General features: G+C 39.2%; 1 protein-coding gene and 1 non-coding gene across 3 annotated transcripts; both read left to right on the top strand.

Annotated features, from left to right (window-relative positions):
- The first annotated feature begins 810 nt into the window (after positions 1-810).
- Positions 811-22,537, top strand: LOC129370278 (MYND-type zinc finger-containing chromatin reader ZMYND8-like). Of its 2 annotated transcripts, XM_055046142.1 has the most exons (22): positions 811-859; positions 2,712-2,942; positions 3,040-3,275; positions 8,008-8,078; positions 9,064-9,227; positions 11,170-11,391; positions 12,742-12,855; positions 13,504-13,596; positions 13,710-13,797; positions 13,892-13,947; positions 14,027-14,104; positions 14,191-14,306; positions 14,391-14,860; positions 14,942-15,070; positions 15,921-16,073; positions 16,336-16,839; positions 18,280-18,723; positions 18,826-18,968; positions 19,139-19,219; positions 19,966-20,044; positions 20,151-20,390; positions 21,398-22,537. In XM_055046142.1, the coding sequence occupies exons 3-22, from the start codon at positions 3,262-3,264 to the stop codon at positions 21,574-21,576; spliced, it is 3,438 nt and encodes a 1,145-aa protein (XP_054902117.1). In that variant the 5' UTR covers positions 811-859; positions 2,712-2,942; positions 3,040-3,261; the 3' UTR covers positions 21,577-22,537. The 2 variants fall into 2 exon arrangements, with proteins under 2 accessions (XP_054902117.1, XP_054902116.1); XM_055046141.1 differs by lacking the exons at positions 811-859; positions 2,712-2,942; positions 3,040-3,275 and adding an exon at positions 6,179-6,520.
- Positions 1,315-1,387, top strand: trnak-cuu (transfer RNA lysine (anticodon CUU)). The gene has a single exon. It is a non-coding gene; the product is annotated as a tRNA-Lys (tRNA).
- Positions 22,538-23,409: the final 872 nt, after the last annotated feature.

Below are 23,409 nucleotides of genomic sequence, written 5' to 3'. Positions count from 1 at the left end.
ACTATTGTTGTATCATTTTAAGATTGCAGTTGTCTTTTGTCATCTTGATGCAGTTTTCCTTTAAAACAGGTTTTTTGTTGCTGAAGCACAAACTCATTATTTTTGAATTACTGCTGGCAATAATTCCTTACATAAGAATGTGAAAGGAAGTTTTATATTCTTCCTTTAGAATTATGCCACATAAAAAGTATGCCTAGCCTGGTGCATATTTGTTTATGACCTCAAGTTGTCAAAGTAGATTGATCAGGTTGTCCTGTGAGGTTTTTCATATCTTCAAATTGTATTTTGTCAACTCAAATGTCACCTACAATTCTCAGGAGGGGAGATTGCATCAAAGAGCCTAATTGATAAAACATGTTTCTTTGCTTAGATGGATACGTCATTGACATTTATCTTTTTTATTTATCAAATGTAAATGTATTGCATTAATATGCAATTTGATGTCATTTAACAATTTGCACACAATATCAGTTTAAATCTGTTTTTTTGTAGTTTAAATAGGACTTGTATGAATTGGACTGAATACACTTTGGATCAGATTGGATGGATTTGGATATGGACCAGACCTGTTTGCCGTCTGTAGTAGGCTGAGATGGCCTATGTTGCGAATTGGTATTGCAGGAAGATTTTTCAGATTTTAGTTGTAAATGTGCTTTTCCCTTTCCATTTCACAATTATTGACAATTTTTTGGATTATAATGTTTTATTTCTATTTGAATAAAAATATTTTGATGTAGTGAAGAACAATTTTTTGCTATTTTTCATAGATTCTTCTTTTAGTCACTCCGCTTTTTTTATCCTTTGGTACAGTGACCGGAAGTTGCCCTCGTGTCGGCATTACATTGGTGTCGCCTGAGAGGTACGTCAATTTACATTTTTAACAGGTTTTATGCAAATTTTTCAGAATTTATGAAGATACATGAAGATTAATCAGTTTAGATGTAGTATTTTAATCCCATTACTGTCCAAAGTTATGGGCAGTGTAAATGTTACGGAATAGACGTACGTAGCACATCTAGCTACCAAGCACACTAACTGCTCACAATTAGTTTCAACCAACCGTTACTTAGTTTATTTTAAAAAGGAGTCACGATTTATCAATAAACTACAATATTATTAATTTGTCCTTCGTACTTTGTCTTGAAATTAAACTTATAGCCGAATATATGCAACAAATACTACATTTTATTTTCGCTATAAAAGTATTTCACTCGAAGGAATCGCGTGTAAACAGTAGAGGGCGGCATTAGATGCATGCTACAACGCCTGATGGTTTGTGCAGGAAAAGTATCGCCTGTTTTTCTAAAAGCCGCAGCCCGGCTAGCTCAGTCGGTAGAGCATGAGACTCTTAATCTCAGGGTCGTGGGTTCGAGCCCCACGTTGGGCGCTGAAATTTTCTTATTTTCTAGAATTTTTAAATGTAGGCCTCAGTTGTCTTAGTGTAGATACGAAGAAGCCTTAATAATATGATTGACCAGGCATACTTAAACCTGTTATTTATGGAACAATCTTTCATTTTCTTAATGTTTTATGTTATTTACATACCTTGCAACAATTCGGGGAGTATCTGTCAAACAATTATTCCCTATTTTCCAATAACACAAGTCTTATTTTCTCAGGTTGAAAACTTATGAACTAAAAAGCACTACAAATATTTAATAAAAGAATAACAAATGACATCCCCCATGACAATCAAGTCATGGGGGATGAGGAAACAGAAAATAAATAGGAAATGTTTGAAAAACAATAACTACTAAATGTTTAACATCCAAACGGTGATTAAAACCTAAAATATTACATTGCAAACAATATATAGTGCCAATATATATAAACATTGGACATCGAAAAGTTTTGAATAATAAATATATTAGCAAATACATAAATAAAATAAATGTTAGTTTTCACTTAAAGTATAAAAAAGCAAAAAAAAAAAATCTGAATGAATATACTTCACAATATGTGAATATGCTTCTCAGTAACACGCTTTTTTATGGGTTGTATGTAGACCTGTTTGGTAGAACAGTTGTTCGCACTAAAATTTTACAATAATGGGTTTGGTTCAAATCCCAGCCTCCTTTTGCATGAAGTTTGAGTGCTCCCTCTGGCTTCTTCAGGTTCTTTCCACCGTCTAAAAACATGCATGCATGTAAATTAGTCTCTCTAAATGAGCAGAGTTATTGGTGGTTAATTTTGTGTGTACTTGTGATGGATCACTGATATATCCACAGAGAGAAGCTCACCTCTTGCCCAATGACAGTAAGAGAGAGGCACCACCCCCCCACAGCCCTGAAATGATAAGTGGGTGTAGACAATGGATTGTTGCTGTAATGTATTGTTGCAAGAGACTTCATTTGAGGGTTTTATTAGCTGTAGACTATTATAATCAAAATTAAATTAAAGAACTGTTTGAAATATACCACTCTGTGTAAGGTTTTTATTGGGATTTATATCTACAATGTATGTGATCTGACCACCATTAAAATGCTTTTTTGGCTATGTCATCATTAAACAGACATTACAGCCGGGTGGAAATGTCCTGAAGTCCCAAAGAGGCGACAAAAATAAGTAAAAAAAAAAACCAAATTAATCAACCATTAGCATTTAAATGTCATGTTAGTTTATTTGATGCCCTTCACAACAAACTGTAGCATAAGCCTGTGTAGATCATTTATCACTTGCGGCTTAATTCCCCCTTTTTGCATTCTTAATAGGTGCAGAGCAGTAGCTTCTTCTCCCCCCCCTCCGAGTCTAGAGGAAGCAGAGTGGGAGGGAGGAGTTTAAACAAAGGCCCTCTCCACATAAAAAATGGAGGCTTGTTCAGGGAAGCCATGGTGTCCTGCTCCTAACACTCCACAGGCTGACAGTTTCACTCTTTTAATCTTCCACTGAGAGAGCTGCCGACAGATTCTCCTCCTGGACGCTTCAGAACACTCTCACAAAGGGTTTGTATGTCAAAAATGCTCCTCTTAATCATATATTTGTGTAGATTTAGACCTAGCTCTGTGCTCATTTTTCTTCCCTTGCCTCTGACTCTCACAGAGCTGCCCCTGCCTGCACTGAACAAAGATAATTACTCAGGAAACATTTCGGCCAATCAGGCGCGGCGTTGTATCTCGCCTGCGAGGGAGGCGACCAGTCAGGATCTGGCTAACATCGCCGGGGCCTGATCGCCGTGCCTGAAGAGCGGAGCCTTCCCCGGCTGAGGGCTGAGAGTGTCCTCCATGTTTTATAAGTGTTGACATAACATTGTGTCAGGCAGCCATGCATCCACAGAGGTAAGCTCTGTCTTTTTTATCTCAGCCGTCTGATAGCAACATGGCTTCCTTTTTTGTTGTCGTGCTGACTTGTGGGGTTTCTCATGATGAATGTGCACACCTTTAAAGTCAGCTTAGTGTGCAGCAGGAGGAAGAGGAGGAGGAGCTGGGCTGGATTGGAGGCCTCGTCAGGCCTCTGCGCCTTCCACAGGGGTTTTTAGGGTTGGGGGGTTGGGTAACGACTCTCACCCTTGCTCTCTCTCTGTGTCTCAGGGTCACATGTGTGCCCCAGACAGCCAGGCTGCCATACAGCAGGCAGATCCCACCATGGCAAATCCTTTTTCTTTTTACTGTGTACAAGGCAAAAGAGAGCTTGATCTAAAAGTTGCACTCTCATCTCCTTGCTTCTGCTGCTGCTCTCGTGTTGTAGCCTGGCAGAGAAACAAGGGGGATGGGCAGGATGGGGGTACTATGTACCCTGTGCAAGTATACTTGCTCTGCTCTTGCTTCTTATCTCATGCCAGGCCCAGGGAGGAAGAGCAGGTGGCATCATACAAGTTTGGAAGAAGGGAAGGTAGTTCAGGGCAAAACTTAGAGCGGTTTAATATATCCTGAAACTGAAATCTGCATGACTTTCTGTTTGTTGACACAGGAGTTTCTAATCTTCACCCTGCTCAAAGAATGACTGCAGCTTCAAACCTGTTTTCGAACCCCTCTTTCCCGCCAGGCTAATCTTTAGAGCTGAAAAACATTAGACAGGACTTATTAGAGTCATGGGCCTTGAGGTTTCCGCCCCTGACTTCAACTGTACTGCGAAGCTGCTTCCTCCACTCTCAGACACACACGCATACACACAGTGGCCATTTTGTGTTCAGAGAGCTCATGTTGAAAGAACTTTACCCTCCCTTTTACAGATCAGACACCAGGACAAAGAAACAACACAAGATTTAAGAGGATCTTTGTATTATGTAATATTTAAACATCTGAACAGGATTTAGGAAGAATTTCAGTGATTGGATCTAATCTTTGTTAGGTTGCTTTTCTCGTCCTACTCTTGCTGCTTTCTATTTTTTTGTAGCTTTGAACACATAAACAAAAAAGCCAGCTAGGTTTGTCTTCAACTAGAGATTCAATGTAGGAAGTCGGACAAAGGTAAGAGGTTATTTTATATTCAAAGATCTCAAAATGACTTCTTTAAAAAAAAATGTATGTAAAAAATATGAGACAGATTGCTCAAAATGTAAGCAAATGCTTCGTTGTGTCATGCTGTATTTATCAGAACATAGGCAGAACACCATGTTACGTCATGTAGCACCCTTATAGCAATCTCAGCTGCGTGGGGGAAACAAAGAGGGATCTCTTTTTCTTGTGGGCTGACATGAGGCAGTTTTGATCTACATAAACCCTGAAAATGGAAACATTAGATAGGGTTCTTTGCCTGCGACTAATTCACACTGTAAAATCAAAACCAAAAGTCAGACTTTTGCTGGCTTGATTATTAGGTACCGAAAGCATGTCGTGTAATTTTCTCACTGGTAGTGAGATAAGTCGGGGAACCAATCTGGGCCTCCTTCTGAGGCAACAGGGTGACAGATGTTGAATAGTAGAGCCATAAATCACAGTTGTATATGCACAAATGTAATCTCCCACAAATCCTTGATTAAAATCCCCCTTTTTTAGAGTTTTATGCTGTCGTTATTAGGATGGGGAATAAGCTAAACCGAGAGGGGAAAAATAAAACCGACTAATGCAGGAGGAAAATCTCTGCATTGCAGCAAAAAAGGCTTTTTAAAGAGGAAGAGGGGAGCCTGCGCTGATCTGTATGGCACAGTGTGGCCGACCAATGGCGTTCCAGCCTGTTGGCCTTCCAGCCAATTGCAGCAAGAGCTGAGGTTAAAGATTGACAATCGGAGGGAGCGCCGGCAGGGAGAGCAAGGGCCTTCTGGAAAATTCCACAGCCATCTTTGATTCATCCTGTACAGCCTTATATAAAAATCCAGGTCTAATATTTTTCTCTTATACAGGATTTATTGTGTATGATAGAATGAAGATTGTTGTGATACGTTTTTCTATTGCAGATAAATGCATTATCTTATCAAATGTAGGAACTGTTTACTTATTTAGTGACTAGTGGGTTGGAAAACTTGGTCTCTTCGGTGTTTTTGGATCTTCTGAGTTGTGTTGTAATGCTGAAAAATGGTTTTGTTGTTACTTTTATGTTGCATTCTGCTCCGTATGCTTATTTGTTGCTCCTTTTTTAACCAGTGGAACCAAATAAGTTGCTTTCATTTGGAGTTTCAGTCCAACATACTGTTTCGGACATGATGGATCATCTCTGTACTCTGAAATTGCTTTGTATCAGATATTTAGGAATTTAACAAGCCACTTACGACACGGATAGAAATGAGCTCTTCAGGATCTGACTGTGGTTTCACATTCTGCATCTCTCCTTCATAAAAAATGACATCTAATTATTTTGTGACAGTGATGTACACAGAGGAGAGAAGGAAGAGGATCGAAGACATACTGGGAGAGGTGGGGGGTGGGAGAATCCAGACCGGTGCTTCTCGTCCTGCTGGATTTTCTCGTGCCTCCTCGCTGTTGTTTTCCCTCTTGTTTCTGTTATTGGTTCGTGAAGGTTCGTCCTGACACAACCGTCTTTATTTTTTCAGAAATGTTGGACTGTAATCTCCACAGATCTCTCGCCGGTCCTCCTGCGTGGATGTGCCCGTGCCCGAGTCTCAGCCTTGGAGTGGGGGATGGGGGAGAGTGGGGGGGAGGGTAGCAAGCTGTGGCCTCCATTTTCTGTGACGAGAGAACCCTGCTCGTCTCTCACAGGAGTGGAATCTGAAGGCAGTGACTCAGTGTTGTTTCCTTTTTCTCCATCAGGTACTACAGTACTTGCAGAAGAGAAAAGTGTATGTGTCGTTTTTTTATTTGATCTTTCTGGAATATATCTGACTCTCTGCTGGGGATTTATTTGCCTTACGTCTGCTTGCTACTTGATGGATCTTATTTCCTGATATGAAAAAAAAGCCCTTTTGGATCCCTTTTTACTCCAGCTCATCTTGTCTTTTTGGTGGCTACAGAAATTTCTTGACAATGTTTCTGAGAAGGTTTTAAAAACGAAGTTGTTGTGCAGCTCTGCTGAAGAATGGCGAACCTTCTCTCCTTTTCAGGGCTGCGGTGGAGACTCGGCTATCGTCTCTTATTTTCATGTGGGCCTCGTTTGTTCACTCAGTCCGGAACAGGAAGGCCCTGAAGGGGTGTGTGTGTGTGTGTGTGTGTGTGTGTACACGCTTCTGAGAAAGCTGGCAAGCTGAAACAAGATCTCCATGTGTCATATCTTAAACTTTGTTCAATGTTTTTATTTCAGTTTGATAAACTTTCTCTAATTGCTTAATTTTTAAAGTCTCATGGTTTGAGTAATGGTCATTTTGTTTAGGAGAAGAACCACAAAGATGATTTTAAGTAACTACTGGCTGATTGCATTATGTTTGGGTTTAATTGTTTCTCTCAAATCTTATCTTTTGGCTCATCTGATTATATCAAGGCTTTTGGGCTTACAGATCCATTGTATATCCACAGCTAGCTGCAATTTAACCAACTTTCTCTAGAGTTTCTCTATAAAAATGGAGTCTAGAGGCATAGAGAGGATTGTTTTAGTTTTCCAAGTGAAAATAAAACCATCCCACAACTGTGGGCATTCGAGTTGCAGACTGAAACCCTATCATTCAACTGGAAACCAGAGCTGCAGCAGCCAGAGCTATTAACTGATCGAGTGTGTGACCTGTCAGGGGTTCTCTGGAGGGCTTTTTTCCCTGGTCTTTTGAATAAAGGGCACATCCTTGGAACGAGGCCCTGTGTTGCTTGGACAAAAGAAGAGCCAAAGACCCTCATTTATTGCCAAACCCTCTTTTTATTCTGCTTTTTGTAACCACAGAGGGAACGAGATGCTTTGCAGAAGAAAAGACGGGGGGGGGTGAGGTTGATTATTTTTACTTTTTTTTTTTTTTTCAGAGGTTAATGTTTTGACTTTTATGTTGAGTATGCTTTGCGAAAGTGAATCTCTGTAGCTGGTGGATTCCAAACGGATTATTTGGTAAAGATTTTGTTCAAGAATATTGAGATGACCTGACTGGTCTCCAAGAAAAGGCCTAAATCCTCCAGAGAGTCTGCTGTTGTTACTGAAGGGGCTTGGAAGGTGGTAGAAGCATGTACTGTTAATTACAACGACAGGCTGTCCTCTTCGCATGGGGCAGCTCCCTTTGGACTTCTTGTTACTATAGGTCTATTCGCCGATTGTCATAAACAAAACAGGCCGTGGCCCAGTTGAGCCACAATTTTACTTCGCCTGTGACATCTTCTGATGAGCATGGATGCACGGTAATGTTGGCTAAAAGGTTCTATGTGTCGTTGTGAACATCCATTTGTGAACTTAATGTTGCCATGGTGATTGTTACTGGTCTCTCTGTTGGAGTATAAAGAACATTTTCCGACTTGATAGTAGCTGAAAATGTGGAAAGCGTTCGAACGTCACATTAAAAGTCAAAGATGCGTTCAAGTCTGGTGAGATGTAAAAAAATGATGGAAATCGGTAGAGTCCCTGTTGACAGGTCCTCTGGGACCCAGTGCCTTAGGTGGTGTTCCACTTGTTTACAGATAAAGCTGATGTGGTTTCTGAACACCCTCTCTGACTCTGTGTTTGCCCCTCTTCCTGTGTTCCTGTGTGCTCGTGTTCGTTGCTGTGCAGTCTGGCTGAGGAGGAGATAAAGAAAGAGCCGGATGTGGTAGAGGGGATGGACGCTTCTCTGCGATCGAAAGGTAAGTCTCTTAAGGCCGTGCATGTCCTATCAGAAGTCAAACATGACGGTGTCGAAGAACACAACAGGATTTTCCTATCGGATTCTGAGAGGTTAATGCATGCTGATCTGCAACAGTGACATGTTATGACTGTATGGCTTTTTCCATCAGGAATCAGCACACACCCTTCACCTTAGATGAAGCCTTTTCGGCATTTGTTTTAATTTATGTACTCAAAGATTTCAGGCATTCCTTTATTTAACTATATTTAAAATGTTTGGTTGCTCTTGCAGTGATGTAAACGGTATTGAAATAAATTTTTACGTCAATAAAAGAAGCAAACTAAAATATTGCTTAGCTCTTGTTGTTAGGATATAAATGTCTGGGGGTTTTTTCACCTTAATTGCCTTGTTAGTTGTACTCGGATGTAATAAGTCGTCAAATGAGTTATATCAGAGAGATTTACTTAAGTAAGTACAAAATGCTGTTTCAAAATGATTTCACCTTAACTATCCAAACTATGCTGTCCCTATGTGAAATAATTACTGCTCTCTAAGCGTAGAGATTTCCTTCAAACACTTTTCACTTACCTTCCACTTTTCTTTGCAGAATTTTCTTAATTTCTGATCCGATATACATGTTTTCTTGGTTCTGCAGTTCAGGCAGACTTGAGTGTAGCAACTAAAACTGAACCCAAAAATATGGTTACTGTCATTATATTCAAAATTTAAGAAGGATTGGCACTAAATATCCTTATATAGAGCCATGTTGCTTTGGCTAACTCTTTTGTGTTTTTTCTATTTACTTGGGTTAATTTTGACTGATATTAAAACTATTTTTTATCTGAAACGCCTGACTGTTGCAAAATCAGAAGAATCTCAACTGCAGCACTCCGGGGTCATGGAAGTGATCTATTGGAGCATTTCTGAATTTATTTTTGGTCTAGCTTGTCCACTTTAATACCACAAGTGGTGCAATTCGAATGACACAAGCTTTTTCATCTCAGCACCTGATGCACCAGGTTCAGCGGAACGATCTGTGGCACCACAGAAGCGAAAGGTGTCAAGTCCCACCCATTCCTCCAATGGACACTCTCCTTCAGACACGTCACCCAGCCCCCTTAAGAAAAAGAAAAAGCCAGGAGCCGTGAATTGTAACAACAAAGACCAGGTAAGGCTCCTGGAAGCTCATCGCAAACTCAGGCATGGCCTGCTGCTTTTATAGGATTAGAAAAGATCGTCACACACACAATTCTCTTCATTAATTTGGAAGTTTCTTTGTGTTGTGTAACATTTTAAAACATAAATATTGTTAGACCAGTCCCTTCCACTAGTCCTTTTTCTCTCAGAGCAAAAACCAAACAAATAATCTTGATTAAATCCAACTTATTTTCAATTCACTTGTCCAGTGTGCTGATTAGGCCTGCAACATGTACCATGATAACAATGTCAGCATGTGCAATACTCATACTACAAAGGATGAGTATTGCACTCATCCTTTATTATCCTTTATTACACTCCAATGAGTCATTGGAGTGTAATAATTGTTGGCTAATTAACTTGTAATTTTCATGCTAATATTTATCCAGTTGAACTGTTTGAGCAACGTGGTACTTTCTTCGCACTTAAGATTGGTTGAAAAGCCCACAGAGGTGAATAGGTTTCCTGACAGTGATGAATCAGACTTCTCTATACTTGCGTTAGTGCTACAAATAGCAAAGGAATCCAAACAGAAATGAGTCATTGAAGAAAAGTTGTCCAGTCCCTCATTTTCCTAAAAGAGTCAGCAGAGATGTTTGGCATGAAAGAACATCAATATAAACATCATGTAAACAAACTCAACCAGCAGAACTGAGAGAAATAAAAATATTTTGCTGATCAATAGCAATGCATAAAAAGTCACTTATAGTGCATATTGAGTTTTGACTTAAATGCATTTTAAACATAACCACGTATTTCAGACACTGACTTTGTTTTGATAATTGTATCTATTTATTTATATTTTGGTTTTTACTCTGAGATGAGCATATTTTGTCTCAATATGATGGTAATTAAATTCACTATACTGCCAAAAGTATTCTTTCAAATGCCTTGAAACGCATGGCATTGAGTGGTATCCCAATTCTAATCCATAAAGTTTAACACTATGCCGCCCCAACTTCTGCAGCTTGCACTAGCTTGAGAAGCTTTATCAGGTTGAGGTCAGGAACACCTTGATTGGCCTCCATGAACTCACTCATTTTTGGACATTGCTTTGTATAGTCATGTTGGAACAGGAAGGGGCTATCCCCAGATTTTTCCCCACAAAGATTGGAGGTTTATTCAATATGAGCATTGCCCAGTGAAAGGAACTGACTCTCAGTATGTCACTTGATTATGTAAGGTTAGGACACAGCTTCTCATCATGGGGAATCCCGTTCCAAGAAGCTCTCTACACACAGGTTTTCAGCTAATAGAAGGACACATGAAATTTGGTGCTCTGTACTCAAGTGTCTCATCTGAAAATTTGACCTTTATCCCCTGAATGCTTCACCATTTCACCGTAATGCGATTTTTACATGTCCTACAACTTATTGGCTCAATTGCTGTCATTCCTGATCTCTTCCACTTTATTATTATACCAATTCAAGTTAATTGTGTCGCTTGAAAATTTGTACAATTGCGCAGGTGGCATCTTGTTATTGCACTTTGCTGGAATTCACCGAGCTCTTGAGAGCGGCCCATTCTTTCACAAAAATTTGTATAAGCAATCTGCCTGAAAAGATGCGGGATTTTAAACACCTGTGGCCACGGTGGCGATAATTTGGATGCATGAATGAATACTTTTGGCAAAATAGTTTATGGTTTGACTCTGTTAAATTTTATCAATTGTATTCTCCATGAGTACAATCAAACTATTTATTTATATTTTTAAAAGGGACGCCCAATTTGATTTATTGTTATCCAATTTGCAAAAATCACTATTGTGTAGGTTTTGTTGCCTTTATTGTCCCTGTGCCGCTTACCCTGCTTGCCTCACCTGAATACTACCTTGTTTCTGTTGCATTGCACCTTTTTTTGTGTTCCTGCGTGTTTTTGAAACCTGCCCCCTGTTTCTCTTGCCTGCATTTCAGTCAGAGCTAAGACATGGTCCCTTTTACTATATGAAGCAGCCAGCACTCACCACAGACCCTGTTGATGTTGTACCGCAGGACGGCAGGAATGACTTCTACTGCTGGCTGTGCCACCGCGAGGGTCAGGTGCTCTGCTGTGAGCTCTGCCCCAGGGTGTACCACGCCAAGTGCCTCAAACTACCAGCCGAGCCCGAGGGCGACTGGTTCTGTCCAGAATGTGAGGTATCGCACAGACGACGTGTGTTTGTGTGTGGGTGTGGGCGTAGGCAGATGCTTGTTAGATTCAGAATGGCTCAGCTGACAAAAATGAGGTGTCCCAGTGAAGACATAAGTCAGTGAAATGACCTGCTTCAGCCTGTGTTGCAGGCCGAAACATGGAGACAAATGACCCACCATGGTACATCATCCTGACAATAGAGAAAATGAAAATCTCCACAAAATAACAAAACGTGACAAACGTAGACTCAGGTGCAGCTCAATAAATAATCATCATGAAGTAAGAACCTACAATTACATGAATTCATTATACACACACTGATACTTTCAGGTATTATTTGAATGATTATAGCTAATGAGAGTGGCCTACATAAACACGAGGAAGACGACTCACTTAAAAGTTATCGTGTAGTCCTGCAGGCAGTAGCTGTACTACGCCCCAGGTTTTTCTAAGGCGAACTGCCCTGCATGTTTCCCTGCTTCAGCTCCCTTAATTTCAGTTCAGGCTTACTATCGGGCTTTTACTGAACTGCAATCATCTGAATCAGGTGTGTTTAAATCAGAGAAACGTCTAAAACATGCAGAGCAGTGTGCCTGGAGGACCAAGGTTGGGGAAGCACTTCTCTATCAAAAAAACTGAGTGGAAGAAAGAGGTATGGTGGGAATCCCACAGCCTCGAGAGGATTGCGAGAGTTTGGAAATGTATCACTGTGTGTAACATCTGTAATGGGTTTTGGCTTTTGAATGGAGTTACGGTACTAATACATATTTAACTATATTCTAATTGCTTGAGTTGCAATTTTTTTTTATTTAGATCAATTTCTTAGTTTCCTTAAAACCTGTTGAGTAAAATTCAAAATGGACAAGTACTTAATGTCTGATTGATATTATGACAGCTTGCATATTTATAAAACGATGTAATGAAATACGAATATAAAAATTATAATCTTATGTCTCATCTCTATATCACTTTTCATTTTACCACTTCCATATTTGATGATTCCTGTTTAATTTAAATTATTTACTTGAAAGTAATCTGTTAAATAATTAGTTTTGCATTACTCGAAAGCTATTTACTATTTCTTTAACCTTTGGGGATGGGTGTCAGTGATGCCCCTGGCTACACTCTGCATTTGCGACTCAGTTTGTGAAAGTTCGGATTTTCTTACAGCATCAGGCTTTTCAACCTGATGCTATAAGAATACCATGAACTGGGAATTTGCAAAAAACCTGGTTAGTTTATTTTTTTTAAGATTGTCAGCTGAGATGTCCTGTGGGATAAACTTTACAAAGTTTAACTTTGCTTGTTTATTATGATTGAACAATAATTCTTGTCATCATTTTGTCTTCTTTCAGAAAATAACAGTTGCTGAGTGCATTGAAACCCAGAGCAAAGCAATGACAATGCTAACAATAGACCAACTCTCCTACTTACTGAAATTTGCTCTCCAAAAAATCAAACAGCCTGGGGTAAGGAAGCCATTTTATTTATTGTATTGTATATAGATTTTTGAAATAATATTGGAAAATTCTGCAATAAACAGCACCCTGGGAAAACTATGCTTTAAAAAATTCCTACAATTTTTCTTTTTTTTTTTTTTTTTTTTTTTTTTTTTTTTTTTTTTTTACTGCAGTTGCATGGTCTCATACTGAAAGATTTACAACCCAATCCAAGTCCAGTGTTTTGTTGGAGTATACTCGCTCTATAGAGCAGAAAATCTCACAGTAAAACTAAAGTTTTAGTTCTCTTTCAAACAAAATTCCTATAAAACTGAGTCTGGACCACAAAAAGTTCAAACTGTACACTTTGAATTTAAGTTTCATTTGGTCAACATATCAAGAAACTTTCAAGAAATAATCCGTTACTTAATGTGACAAACTGATACATTTCTCTTATCTGCTGCCCACCACTAAGAGTCTGGATCAGGGAGGTTTTAAAAAAATATCTTCAAAATCTTGCAACAAAATTTTCAGTGTGGGATTATGCCACTGCAATAAAATCTGAATTTATTTTAACTGCGTCTTGGACGTGGCTGCAAAGTTTGCTGTGGCTTCAGGAGGTTAGTCTTTCAAAGTTCAGGCTTTAACAGTTGTCCCATGCTTGTCTTTAATGAGCAGACAGAGCCATTTCAGAAACCCGTGTCACTGGAACAGCATCCAGATTATGCAGAGTACATCTTCCACCCTATGGACCTAAGTACTATAGAAAAGGTACTCACATTTTTAAGTACCCAAAACAAGGGACAGCTTTACCAAATGCTACTTTTTTCACTAAAATGTTTTATTGTCCTTACATATGTAAATATATTTTTCCCTCTTGATAGAATGTGAAAAAGAAAATGTATGGCTGCACTGAGGCTTTTCTTGCTGATATAAAATGGATCTTACACAACTGCATCATCTATAATGGAGGTTTGGCAATTTGTCATTAATAAATATTTGTAACTACTCCTTTTATTGTGCAAACCCCCAAAGAAAAATAAAGTTACTACAATTTCTTCTGCAGGTAATCATAAATTAACAGCAACTGCAAAGGTCATTGTCAAGATCTGTGAACATGAGGTAAAAGTTCTCCACTAAATTAAGGACAGAATAAAAATAAGTAATGTGTTGTTAATGTTGTTTTTAAATTCATTTTTAGATGAATGAGATTGAGGTGTGTCCGGAGTGCTATTTGTCTTCTTGCCAAAAAAGGGAAAACTGGTTTTGTGAGCCATGTGTAGGTCTTTGTTTTATCTTGAATACCATATTTACATAGTTTACACATTAGAATTATATTGAATTACTTTTCCTTGTTTTCAATAGAGTCAGCCTCATCCTCTGGTTTGGGCTAAGCTGAAGGGTTTTCCTTTTTGGCCGGCAAAAGCACTCAGAGAAAAGGATGGTCAAGTAGACGCACGCTTCTTTGGTCAACATGATCGGTAAGAGAAACAGCTCTTGTTGCGAATTGTTTAATACATTTTTCTAAGTTGCTGATGTATTCTTTTTTTTCGTCGTCCATTCAGCGCCTGGGTTCCGATCAACAACTGCTACCTGATGTCCAAAGAAATCCCTTTCTCTGTGAAGAAAACAAAGAGCATTTTCAACAGCGCCATGCAAGAGATGGAGGTCTATGTGGAAAACATCCGCAAGAAATTTGGCATCTTTAACTACGCACCCTTCCGCACTCCCTACACACCCAACAACCAGCTGCAGATGCTGGTGGACCCCAACAACCCCAATGCCGGGACGGTGAAAACAGAGAAGTCAGACAAGCTTCGCTTCAACTTTGACATGACTTCCTCTCCCAAGATGATCCTCAGCAAGTGTTCTACCGGGATGAGCCGGCGGCCCTCAATGATGGAAATGCCTCGGTCTCCAATGAGCACCAACTCCTCGGTTCACACGGGGTCCGATGGGGAGCAAGAAACCGAGAAGCCGAGCAGGAACCCTGCCCTACACTACAGCACTGGAGAGGAATCAATGGACTGCAGTGGTAGATCATATTTCAAGTTTCTTTTTCTTTGGCGGCCATGATGACGATTTTGAAATACTCAGCAAAATCTTATAATTACAGCATCTCCTGTATCGGGGAAGCCTGGTCCAACTGCTAGTGTGAGCAGCAGTCCGAAACCCATAAACTCTGCACTGGTTCCTAAGCAGGAAAGGACAGCAGGAACTGGAGGCATCCTCAACCTTAACCTTGGTCAGTAACGCATAAAGTAGAATTTGTGATGGATAACTCAGTCTCTTGGTCTCTTAAGTTTTTATCATATCGCAACCGGGAACATTGGTGTATTTAATTGGGATTTTAATAACAATGCAAAGAGGTGCATGTTTTTAAAAATTAAAACAAAAAATTGCTTTCCTTCCCTATTACTTGGTATGGCCAAATGAAATCCTGTGCAACCATCTGCATTCAGAAGTCACCTACTGAAATAGCAGAACTGGTAAAACTGTGTGTTATTCTAAGTACAAATATATATGATGCACCCCATGTGTCATTAAGATGTATGCTAATAACATTCAGTCTGCCTTCACAATATTTTATCAAACTATCGTCATTACTTGTTTTCTGTCTTTTTTGTTGTGGTCATGAGGCTTTATTTTAGCTAAATAAGTTTAGAATGGCACAGTCCCATCGCAGTACACATCTTAACCAATTGGGAAACTGACAGGACTTGACTTGCCTACAGACATTCTCCATCCAACCTGACTGACTGAGTAATTTTACAAAGCAGAATGAGCAAATATGCCACTATCTACATGCGGAAAGCTAATAGACGCATCTCCGATAAGACCTACCGCTGGAACTCTGGGAGGGTGATTGCATCTATGCATCACTTGCAAGATTTTTGTTTGTAAAAATAAATAAAATAAGATCTTATACCATGAAAACTTTTCTTCCTACACCACAATTATGCACTTGTCTTGTGTGGATTTATTGCATAAACTCCCATCGGAATACAGTAAACATCTTGTTTACTGATTTGGAAGGCTGTACATGGCTGACATGATAATCGTGACTGTTCTCCTGCAATTTATGTTTAACTCAGATCGAGTGAAGGCTGAAATGGACCTGAAGGAACTAAGTGAGACAGTGCAGCAACAGCAGCAGCAGCAACAAGCAGCCCCCACTACTGTCACCACTCCAAAGAGACCCATCAGGAGTCTGGATAAGACCATTGAAAGCTGCAAGGCACAGCTTGGTAAATATCGATATACTTTATAACTGCTTGAAACATGGATTTGGATTTGTTAAATATATAAAAATAATGATTTTGATCATCTTTGGCTAACAGTTTTGTAGTCTGACTCTGTACCTTGTGTGAAACAATCATCTCAAGATACTTTACAATAGAAATGGGTTCAGTTTAAATCAGACAATTACATGTAGTCCAGTTCAGTTCAGTGATTGTGTATTTGTGTGTTTTACTACAACAATTGTGAAGTTTACATTTGCCTACACAGGTATTAACGAGATTTCCGAAGATGTGTATAAAGATGTGGACCATAGCGACTCTGAGGACTCGGAGAAATCTGACTCCAGCGACAGCGAATATCCCAGTGATGAAGAACACCAGACCAAGAACTCTGCACACGAGGACAAGGAGAAAGCAGAAAGAAAAAGGTCAAAGGCGAGTGCGGAGGGAGAGTGTAAGGAGGAAGTCACAGCGATGGGGGATAAAACCGCTGCCCTCGAGCCTTTGCTCAAAGAGAAGCCGGGCTGCAACGGTCCAGACAGGGATCTGCAGGAAAAGCCCAGGACACCTCAGTCTCAACTTGTCACTGAAAAGCCTAAACCGCCAGAGGAGGGCAAAACAGCTGCTGCTGAACAGGACTCTGATTCTGAGAGAGAGCTCGTCATTGATCTGGGCGATGAACATGGAGGACGGGACGCAAAGAGGCAGAGAAGAGACCCGAGCTCCGCCGCTGCCAAAACTACTAAAGAGTCCAACACTGCCAAGGTGGAAGGTGAGGCTTTTTCCACTTTAAGGTTGTACTCTGTTTCTGTCACATTTTAGGACAAAAGATAAGTTAAAAATTAGCCTAAACTGAAGTATTGGTAGGATTATGCCATGTCTGCTCTGCTGCTCATGGTTCTTGCTTTTTTTATTGTATGTTCACAGTGATGCTGGAATGCCTTGATTGGATATGTTGTATAAAACTATCTTTGTTAGAATAAGTACATTTGGATTTGTAGATATGATTTTCAAGTGATTCTCTGACAACATTTTCAAGAGACTACCATTAATTGTTTGATTTCCTCAGAGCCAAGTTCTGTTCTATCTTTCAGCTGATTTTATTTGTGCATTGGTTTTTATTTTGTTGAAATGTATAAAAACAGCTTTATTACTTCATCAGTTTAGGAGAAATATGGGGAGAAAGAAATTTGCAAAAAGATGTTGATCATACAAGTTTTTCTTTTTTTTTGCACTTGTATGATAGCAAGAAGCGAATGATTTCCATAGTTTTTCTTAACATGGCAGATCTTATTTAGTTTAAAACATTAATGAAAATGGAAACCATTTTCTGTTTTTAAGACGAAACATTTTAGCCAAAATCCTAATGTATAAGCAACTTTTCCTATTTTCCTATAGTTTTCAAAATTTAATTTAATTTGTTGTGAAAGTCTGGAGTTTTTAGTCTTAGTTTAGTAATCATTACACTGTGCCAAAGCAACAAACCTCATGATGCACAGATGCAACAAAGTCTGTTGAATGTTTCACCTCAGTCATTCAGCCTCTGCAATAAACCTGCAGAGGAATATTGCTCCTGAGCTGTCTTAGTCCACGTTTAAGCAGTTTAAAGTTTCATTATTTACAATCAGCTTATGGGCATGATTGTTTTTTTTATCGTGGTTTGGCTTAAAACTGGAATTTTAATTGCTGGCTGAATTCTGTCGACAGTAACTGGCTTAAATAAAACAACGGACAGAAGGAATACATTGAAGTTTGTGAAGCTTGCTATAATGCCAGACATCATCATTTTTCATACTCCACTTGGGTCTTAGCTTTTAAATCAGAATAGTCTTAGATTTGGCAGAACGTGGAGAAAGCTGGAAGAAGACTCAAATCCTGTGATTAAACTCTGGAGGAAAAACAGGAAAGTGTAATTTTCTTCCACAGATGTTGCCTGTCTGCATCATAAATTTGCATAAAATATTTATTGTTGAGTATTAAACCAAACCAGGTTAATGGAACAGTTTGACTTCAAACTCACTCTTTGGTTCCTTTTTAAAATGATCTCTTTCTCCCTCAATTAAAAGCAAAATATACATCTTACATTCTACAAATAGGGTTTAATTGTGATGCTTTTCCACATCCTTTGGGTTTAAAATGCTGATTTTATAAATCCAGACTGTGCGGTGAATTATTAAGCAGTCCTAGTTATTCTTTCTTGTTTTTTGTGTAGGTAAGCTGTCTTCATCTGCTGCGTCAGCTACACCGACACAAGAAGCTGCCTCCAACCTGAAGGACTCTCTGCAGCCGTCCATCACAGCAGCACTCAACCTTGTTTCCAGTGCAGCATCTGGTCAGCCCAGCGCCTCCACAACCACCAGTGGATCTACCACTGCGCCACCTTCTGGCTCCACGACATCCACAGCACCCACAACTGTAAAAAAACAGCGGCCGCTTCTTCCTAAAGAGTCGGCTCAGCATGTTCAGCAGGCGGTGGTTTGGAATCCCACCAAGTTACAGACGTCGTCGCAAAAATGGCAAGTGCAGAAGCTCCAGAGGCAGCAGAACGAGGAGCAGTCGGGTGTCCAGACGCAGGGTCAGAGTCAGACGCGCAGCCAGCTGCAGTCACAGCAGAACTCCTCCAGCACTCGCTATCAGACTAGACAAGCCGCTAAAGGTAATATAAAAACACCACTGGGATTATGCACCAAAAAAACTTAAATAACTATTTGAGGTTGTTTAATTTCTCTGAATATTTCTCAATCTTTATCAACTGTAGTGCAACAAAAAGATCCAGCTCAAAGCTCATCGTCAACAGCGGGACAGATCACATCTGCTGCGTCGTCTCTGGTGTCAGCAGACTTGCAGATCCCCACAGTTTCAGCAGATGTAGCAGCAGATATTGCCAAATACACCAACAAAGTAAGTCGCAATTTCCATTAGCAATACTTCTAATACACGGTTTAGAATCCCTCACATGCATTTTCTAATATTTACAGACAAATATTAAAACCTAAATAAGGTTTCTGCTCTGTTCTCTGGATTTGCTTTGCAAGTATTTAAAATGTATAACTTTATTATTTTTCTCGCAGATTATGGACACAATAAAAGGGACAATGACTGAAATTTACAACGATCTCTCTAAAAGTACATCAGGAAACACGATTGCTGAGGTAATCCCTCCCTCTCATATTGATGCCTCTTTGAAAGTTGTTTAAGAAACTTGTAGTAATAAAAAAGCAACTCTGAGGTCTTGTGTGTTTAGTGGTGGGAAGAAAATATGTAGTTTATTCTTCCTTCTCTGCTCCCGAAAACCACTAATTCCACCAAAACAATAAAAATACTTGTTGGGTTTTGAAACTGGGATTTTATGAACTGAAAGACAAGAAGTACATCTGTCTGTCACTGTCTCAACGATGATGAACTCTTCTGTATATGAAAGTATTTCTAGAGTGAAAACATTAAGAGTTTTATATATATATATATATATTTATCAAAATCTTGCCAGGATATGTAAAAACATGGCAGATAAAAATGAGTGATTAAGTTAATTCTGAGTTGTTGAAGTGACCCAGTCAAAGTCCAAAATCTTAAAGTCTGTGGTGGGACCATAGCAGGAATGAATGCCAGTAAATGTCATCAAATAAGCGAAGCAATGTAGTAAAGAAAAGAAGACCACATGTCCCAGCTGGATTACGTAATTTAGAAGAACATGGTTTCAGTGTATTTCTGCGCCTCAGTTAATTCTAGGGTGTAACAGTTTTGTTTAATGACTGCTTCTGTGTTTTTATAAAATAAATGTTTTACCAATGCGCTTTGAAGACTTTTAAAAACAAAAGATTATTTGCTTCTTCCTACTTAAACAGGAATAATTTTAACCACCACTGACTTCTTGATCGTTTTTATTTTTTTGCTACAGATTCGACGGCTGAGGATAGAGATTGAAAAACTCCAGTGGCTTCATCAGCAGGAGTTATCGGAGATGAAGCATAATCTGGGTAGGTTTTTGCTTCCAGGGCTGCATGGATATCATGTGATTCCCTTGTATTTTCTAAGACATGGAAAATAAAATGGTTTCATATTGAACTTACCACTTGAACGCAGAGCTGACGATGGCTGAGATGAGGCAGAGTCTTGAGCAGGAACGGGAACGTTTGGTTGCTGAGGTGAAAAAACAGATGGAGCTGGAGAAGCAGCAGGCGGTGGACGAAACCAAAAAGAAACAGTGGTGCGCCAACTGCAGGAAGGAGGCCATCTTCTACTGCTGCTGGAATACCAGCTACTGTGATTACCCCTGTCAGCAAGCACACTGGCCTGAGCACATGAAGTCCTGCACACAGTCGGGTAAAACAGGAATTCTCTCAGTTTTAAGCAATTTTACTGTTTTTCAATCTCCTTTAAAACGTGTCATCTGTTGCTACTGCAGCTTTCAAGCAATCTTAGCTTGTTCAAAAAGTTAATGTCTAATGTCTGCAAAAGTGTCCGTATCCTTTGTCACATTGCGATCACAAATTTCCATCTGATGAAGCAAAATATTCCCACAACATAAGGCTGCCGCCAGAATTTTTCTGTTATGTACGTCGACCAATGAGATCTGTGGATCTCTGCAGCTCTTTAAAAGTTGCAACGAATCTCTTAGCTGCATTTGTGGTTAATGCTCTTCAGATTGATGGAAAATCATTTCTCTGCAGTGACACAGGTTTCTTATTATTTTATAACTTAAACCGACTTTGAACTTCTCTACACCTTTACTCCTGACTCACTTACAGTTGTGTTTCTCTAATGAACTCCTGAGGTCAGTACAAAACAGATTAGGTGACTTTTGCAGTGGATTATATTTTATAGGCATCAGTTGAGGTAAATCTAATAATCATTAGATTTAGATAGAGAAGATGGACATATTCATCTACCTGATGTCATAGTTCAATCCTTCCTTAAGCCCAGTTCACATTCCATGATTCATTGTCCCGATTTTCCCCTTACAACAATCTTTGAACGTTGATCGTTCAAAGATTGTCACTTGCAATAATTGTCACCCATTATCCTGGAGTGTGTGTTAGGATGGATTGGGTCCAGTCGGTAGAATGTTGTGGAAGCTCCGATCTGAAATAGGCATATTCGACTTGTTTATCATCTTGGCCAGTTTATCGCAGTATGTGCGGTTTTCCTCAACTGGGAGCGAGAACGCAACCTGTTGTCTCAGAAAAGGATGTATTCTTCTCAGATTTGGAAAATCTGACGTTTTTGAAATTCAAGAGTTGTAATCTCGAATTTGAAACCCTCTCTGCCTGTCCATGGTCAGTTTGTAAAAAAATGTCTTCTCTCTCATGTTGGTTTTTGCTCTTTCCCAGCCACGGCATCCCAGCAGGAAGCAGAGGCAGAGCCCAGCTCGGAACCGTCGGTCAAACCATCGGGCCACTCTCCTGCTGTGCAGTCCGTTACCTCAGCCACAGGCTCGATATCAGAAAAAAGCAACTCTCCCACCTACACTGACAAAAACAAGGACAGTTCTGGTGTCACTGTGACCTAACTGATACACTACAGACACATCAGTGGACTGAATGTGAGGCAGGTGGCCTCGAAGTTGGTGCTTCAAGCCCTGCACCTTGACGACAAATCACTTTTTTTGTCTTTCTCTCTTTCATTCCCATTTGTATATGTGGTCACTGGACTGTTTTCGGTTCACTTGTCATTTTCAGTTTCCACATCTGCATTTAAGTCAGTTAATCCTGTGAAAGTAGTCTGTCTCGAGATGTGACATGTTTTCATTCTACAGTTTTGCATTGTTTCTCGGATTATATCAACCCACAGGATGATCTCTTCATGTCTGTCTTTCGTTGCTGCTCCATTGGACTTTGCTGCTGTTTGATCGCTCTCCATATTGTGAGACAAAACATTTGAAACAGCCTTCAACAATTATACACAATGATTATGGTGCCATCACAAATACTTAAGACTGATTTATTTTTCCTTTTCTTTTGGTTTAAGCCACACTTGCTTAATGTCGAGTAGTCCAGGTTTAAACACATTTCAGTCCAACATGTTTGCTTCATGTCAGTGGTGGCGTTTTGGTTTCATACCAGTTTTGTATTGTAGTTCTGTGTTATATAACCACACATTTAAAATGGAAAAAAAAATTGATTTATTAAAAAGCCTAAAAAATGGAAACTGTACAGCTTTTGTAAGAAGATACCTGAACAATATTTATAGTGTTACATGTTTTTATAGTATGTTTATTGCAATCACATTTCTATGTGTTGAGAAAAGATATTTGAAATGAAACTTCTTCACATGAATGTCAGCTCCTAGTGAAGTCTTTGTGTAGCCAGTTACCCAAAGCAGATGTAAATCCAATCAAAAATGTGCCCATCTGAGTAGACATAAATATATTTTGCTTTTTCAGCCATATATTTCCTGTGAGCATGTTTGTGTTGAGCTCTGTCTTGTTACTGTTTACATATTGTAAAAAGAATAAATGGACTTGTGAAGAAGTTTCTCAGCTTATTTGATCTCAACGGTCATAAAAACACATTTTCTTTCTTTTGCAGTGTTGCAAATATATAAGTTATTGATCATCCAATTGTAAATTGGTGATAAGACCAAGAAGCAAAGACGCTGCCTGAGCAGCCTGTCATCACCGTTGCTGCATTTTACAAAGCATTATTATTTTTTTTTTGTGAGAACAAAAGGAAATTGAGAGGAATTTACATGGCAAATTTTCAGGTAATTTGGATCTGCTGTGGTGATGTGATGCTATAACAACACAGCACTCCTCTGTTTTACAATATGAAGAATGAAAATGTAAAGGAGTACAAATGTATTTACCCGCCGCCCCCCTTCCCCGTCAAGCGTAAATGTTTTTCAGCTTACCAAACTGAGTAAATTCAAGAAGTAGTTTGGAAGAGAACCATATGTAGACAAACAATTACCTCAAAAGTTAAAGACCGAGCCACATTTCACTGCAATAAATACAACTTTTTTCTAAAACTGGTGATTCATTTATATATATCAAAAAATTTTGTTTGCAGTATGACATGCTGATTTACCTTGAGAGTCCTTCTGCTGCTGTAAGAAAAATAGACGTTTTGGCAGTGAAGATGCTGGATATTGCCCAAAATATTTGTCCACCTATCTTTAAATATATGAATTTGACTGGCATACCATTCTTAAGCCATATGATCTAATATGATGCTGGCTCACTCTTTAGACCTATGTACATGTAAATATATATATAAAGAAATACTTCTTGCTGGTTAACTCACAAGGTGAAATGGTCATTTTATAGAAATTTGCTTTTAAATATTTTTTTTAAATGTGATTTGCTCTTTTAGTAATAATGTCACGTTGCTATTTTTTATTGCGA

Source organism: Poeciliopsis prolifica, unplaced genomic scaffold, assembly GCF_027474105.1.
Source record: "Poeciliopsis prolifica strain line A6 unplaced genomic scaffold, Auburn_PproV2 SCAFFOLD023, whole genome shotgun sequence".
NCBI lineage: Eukaryota > Metazoa > Chordata > Actinopteri > Cyprinodontiformes > Poeciliidae > Poeciliopsis > Poeciliopsis prolifica.
This window is presented reverse-complemented; position numbering and strand designations above follow the sequence as displayed.

Coding starts and splice junctions, on each gene's coding strand:
- LOC129370278 (XM_055046141.1), top strand. CDS start 6,471: ATGTGGGCCTCGTTTGTTCACTCAGTCCGGAACAGGAAGGCCCTGAAG. Junction 8,079..9,063: donor CGCTTCTCTGCGATCGAAAG/GTAAGTCTCTTA, acceptor TTTTCATCTCAG/CACCTGATGCACCAGGTTCA. Junction 16,840..18,279: donor CAACACTGCCAAGGTGGAAG/GTGAGGCTTTTT, acceptor TTTTTTGTGTAG/GTAAGCTGTCTTCATCTGCT.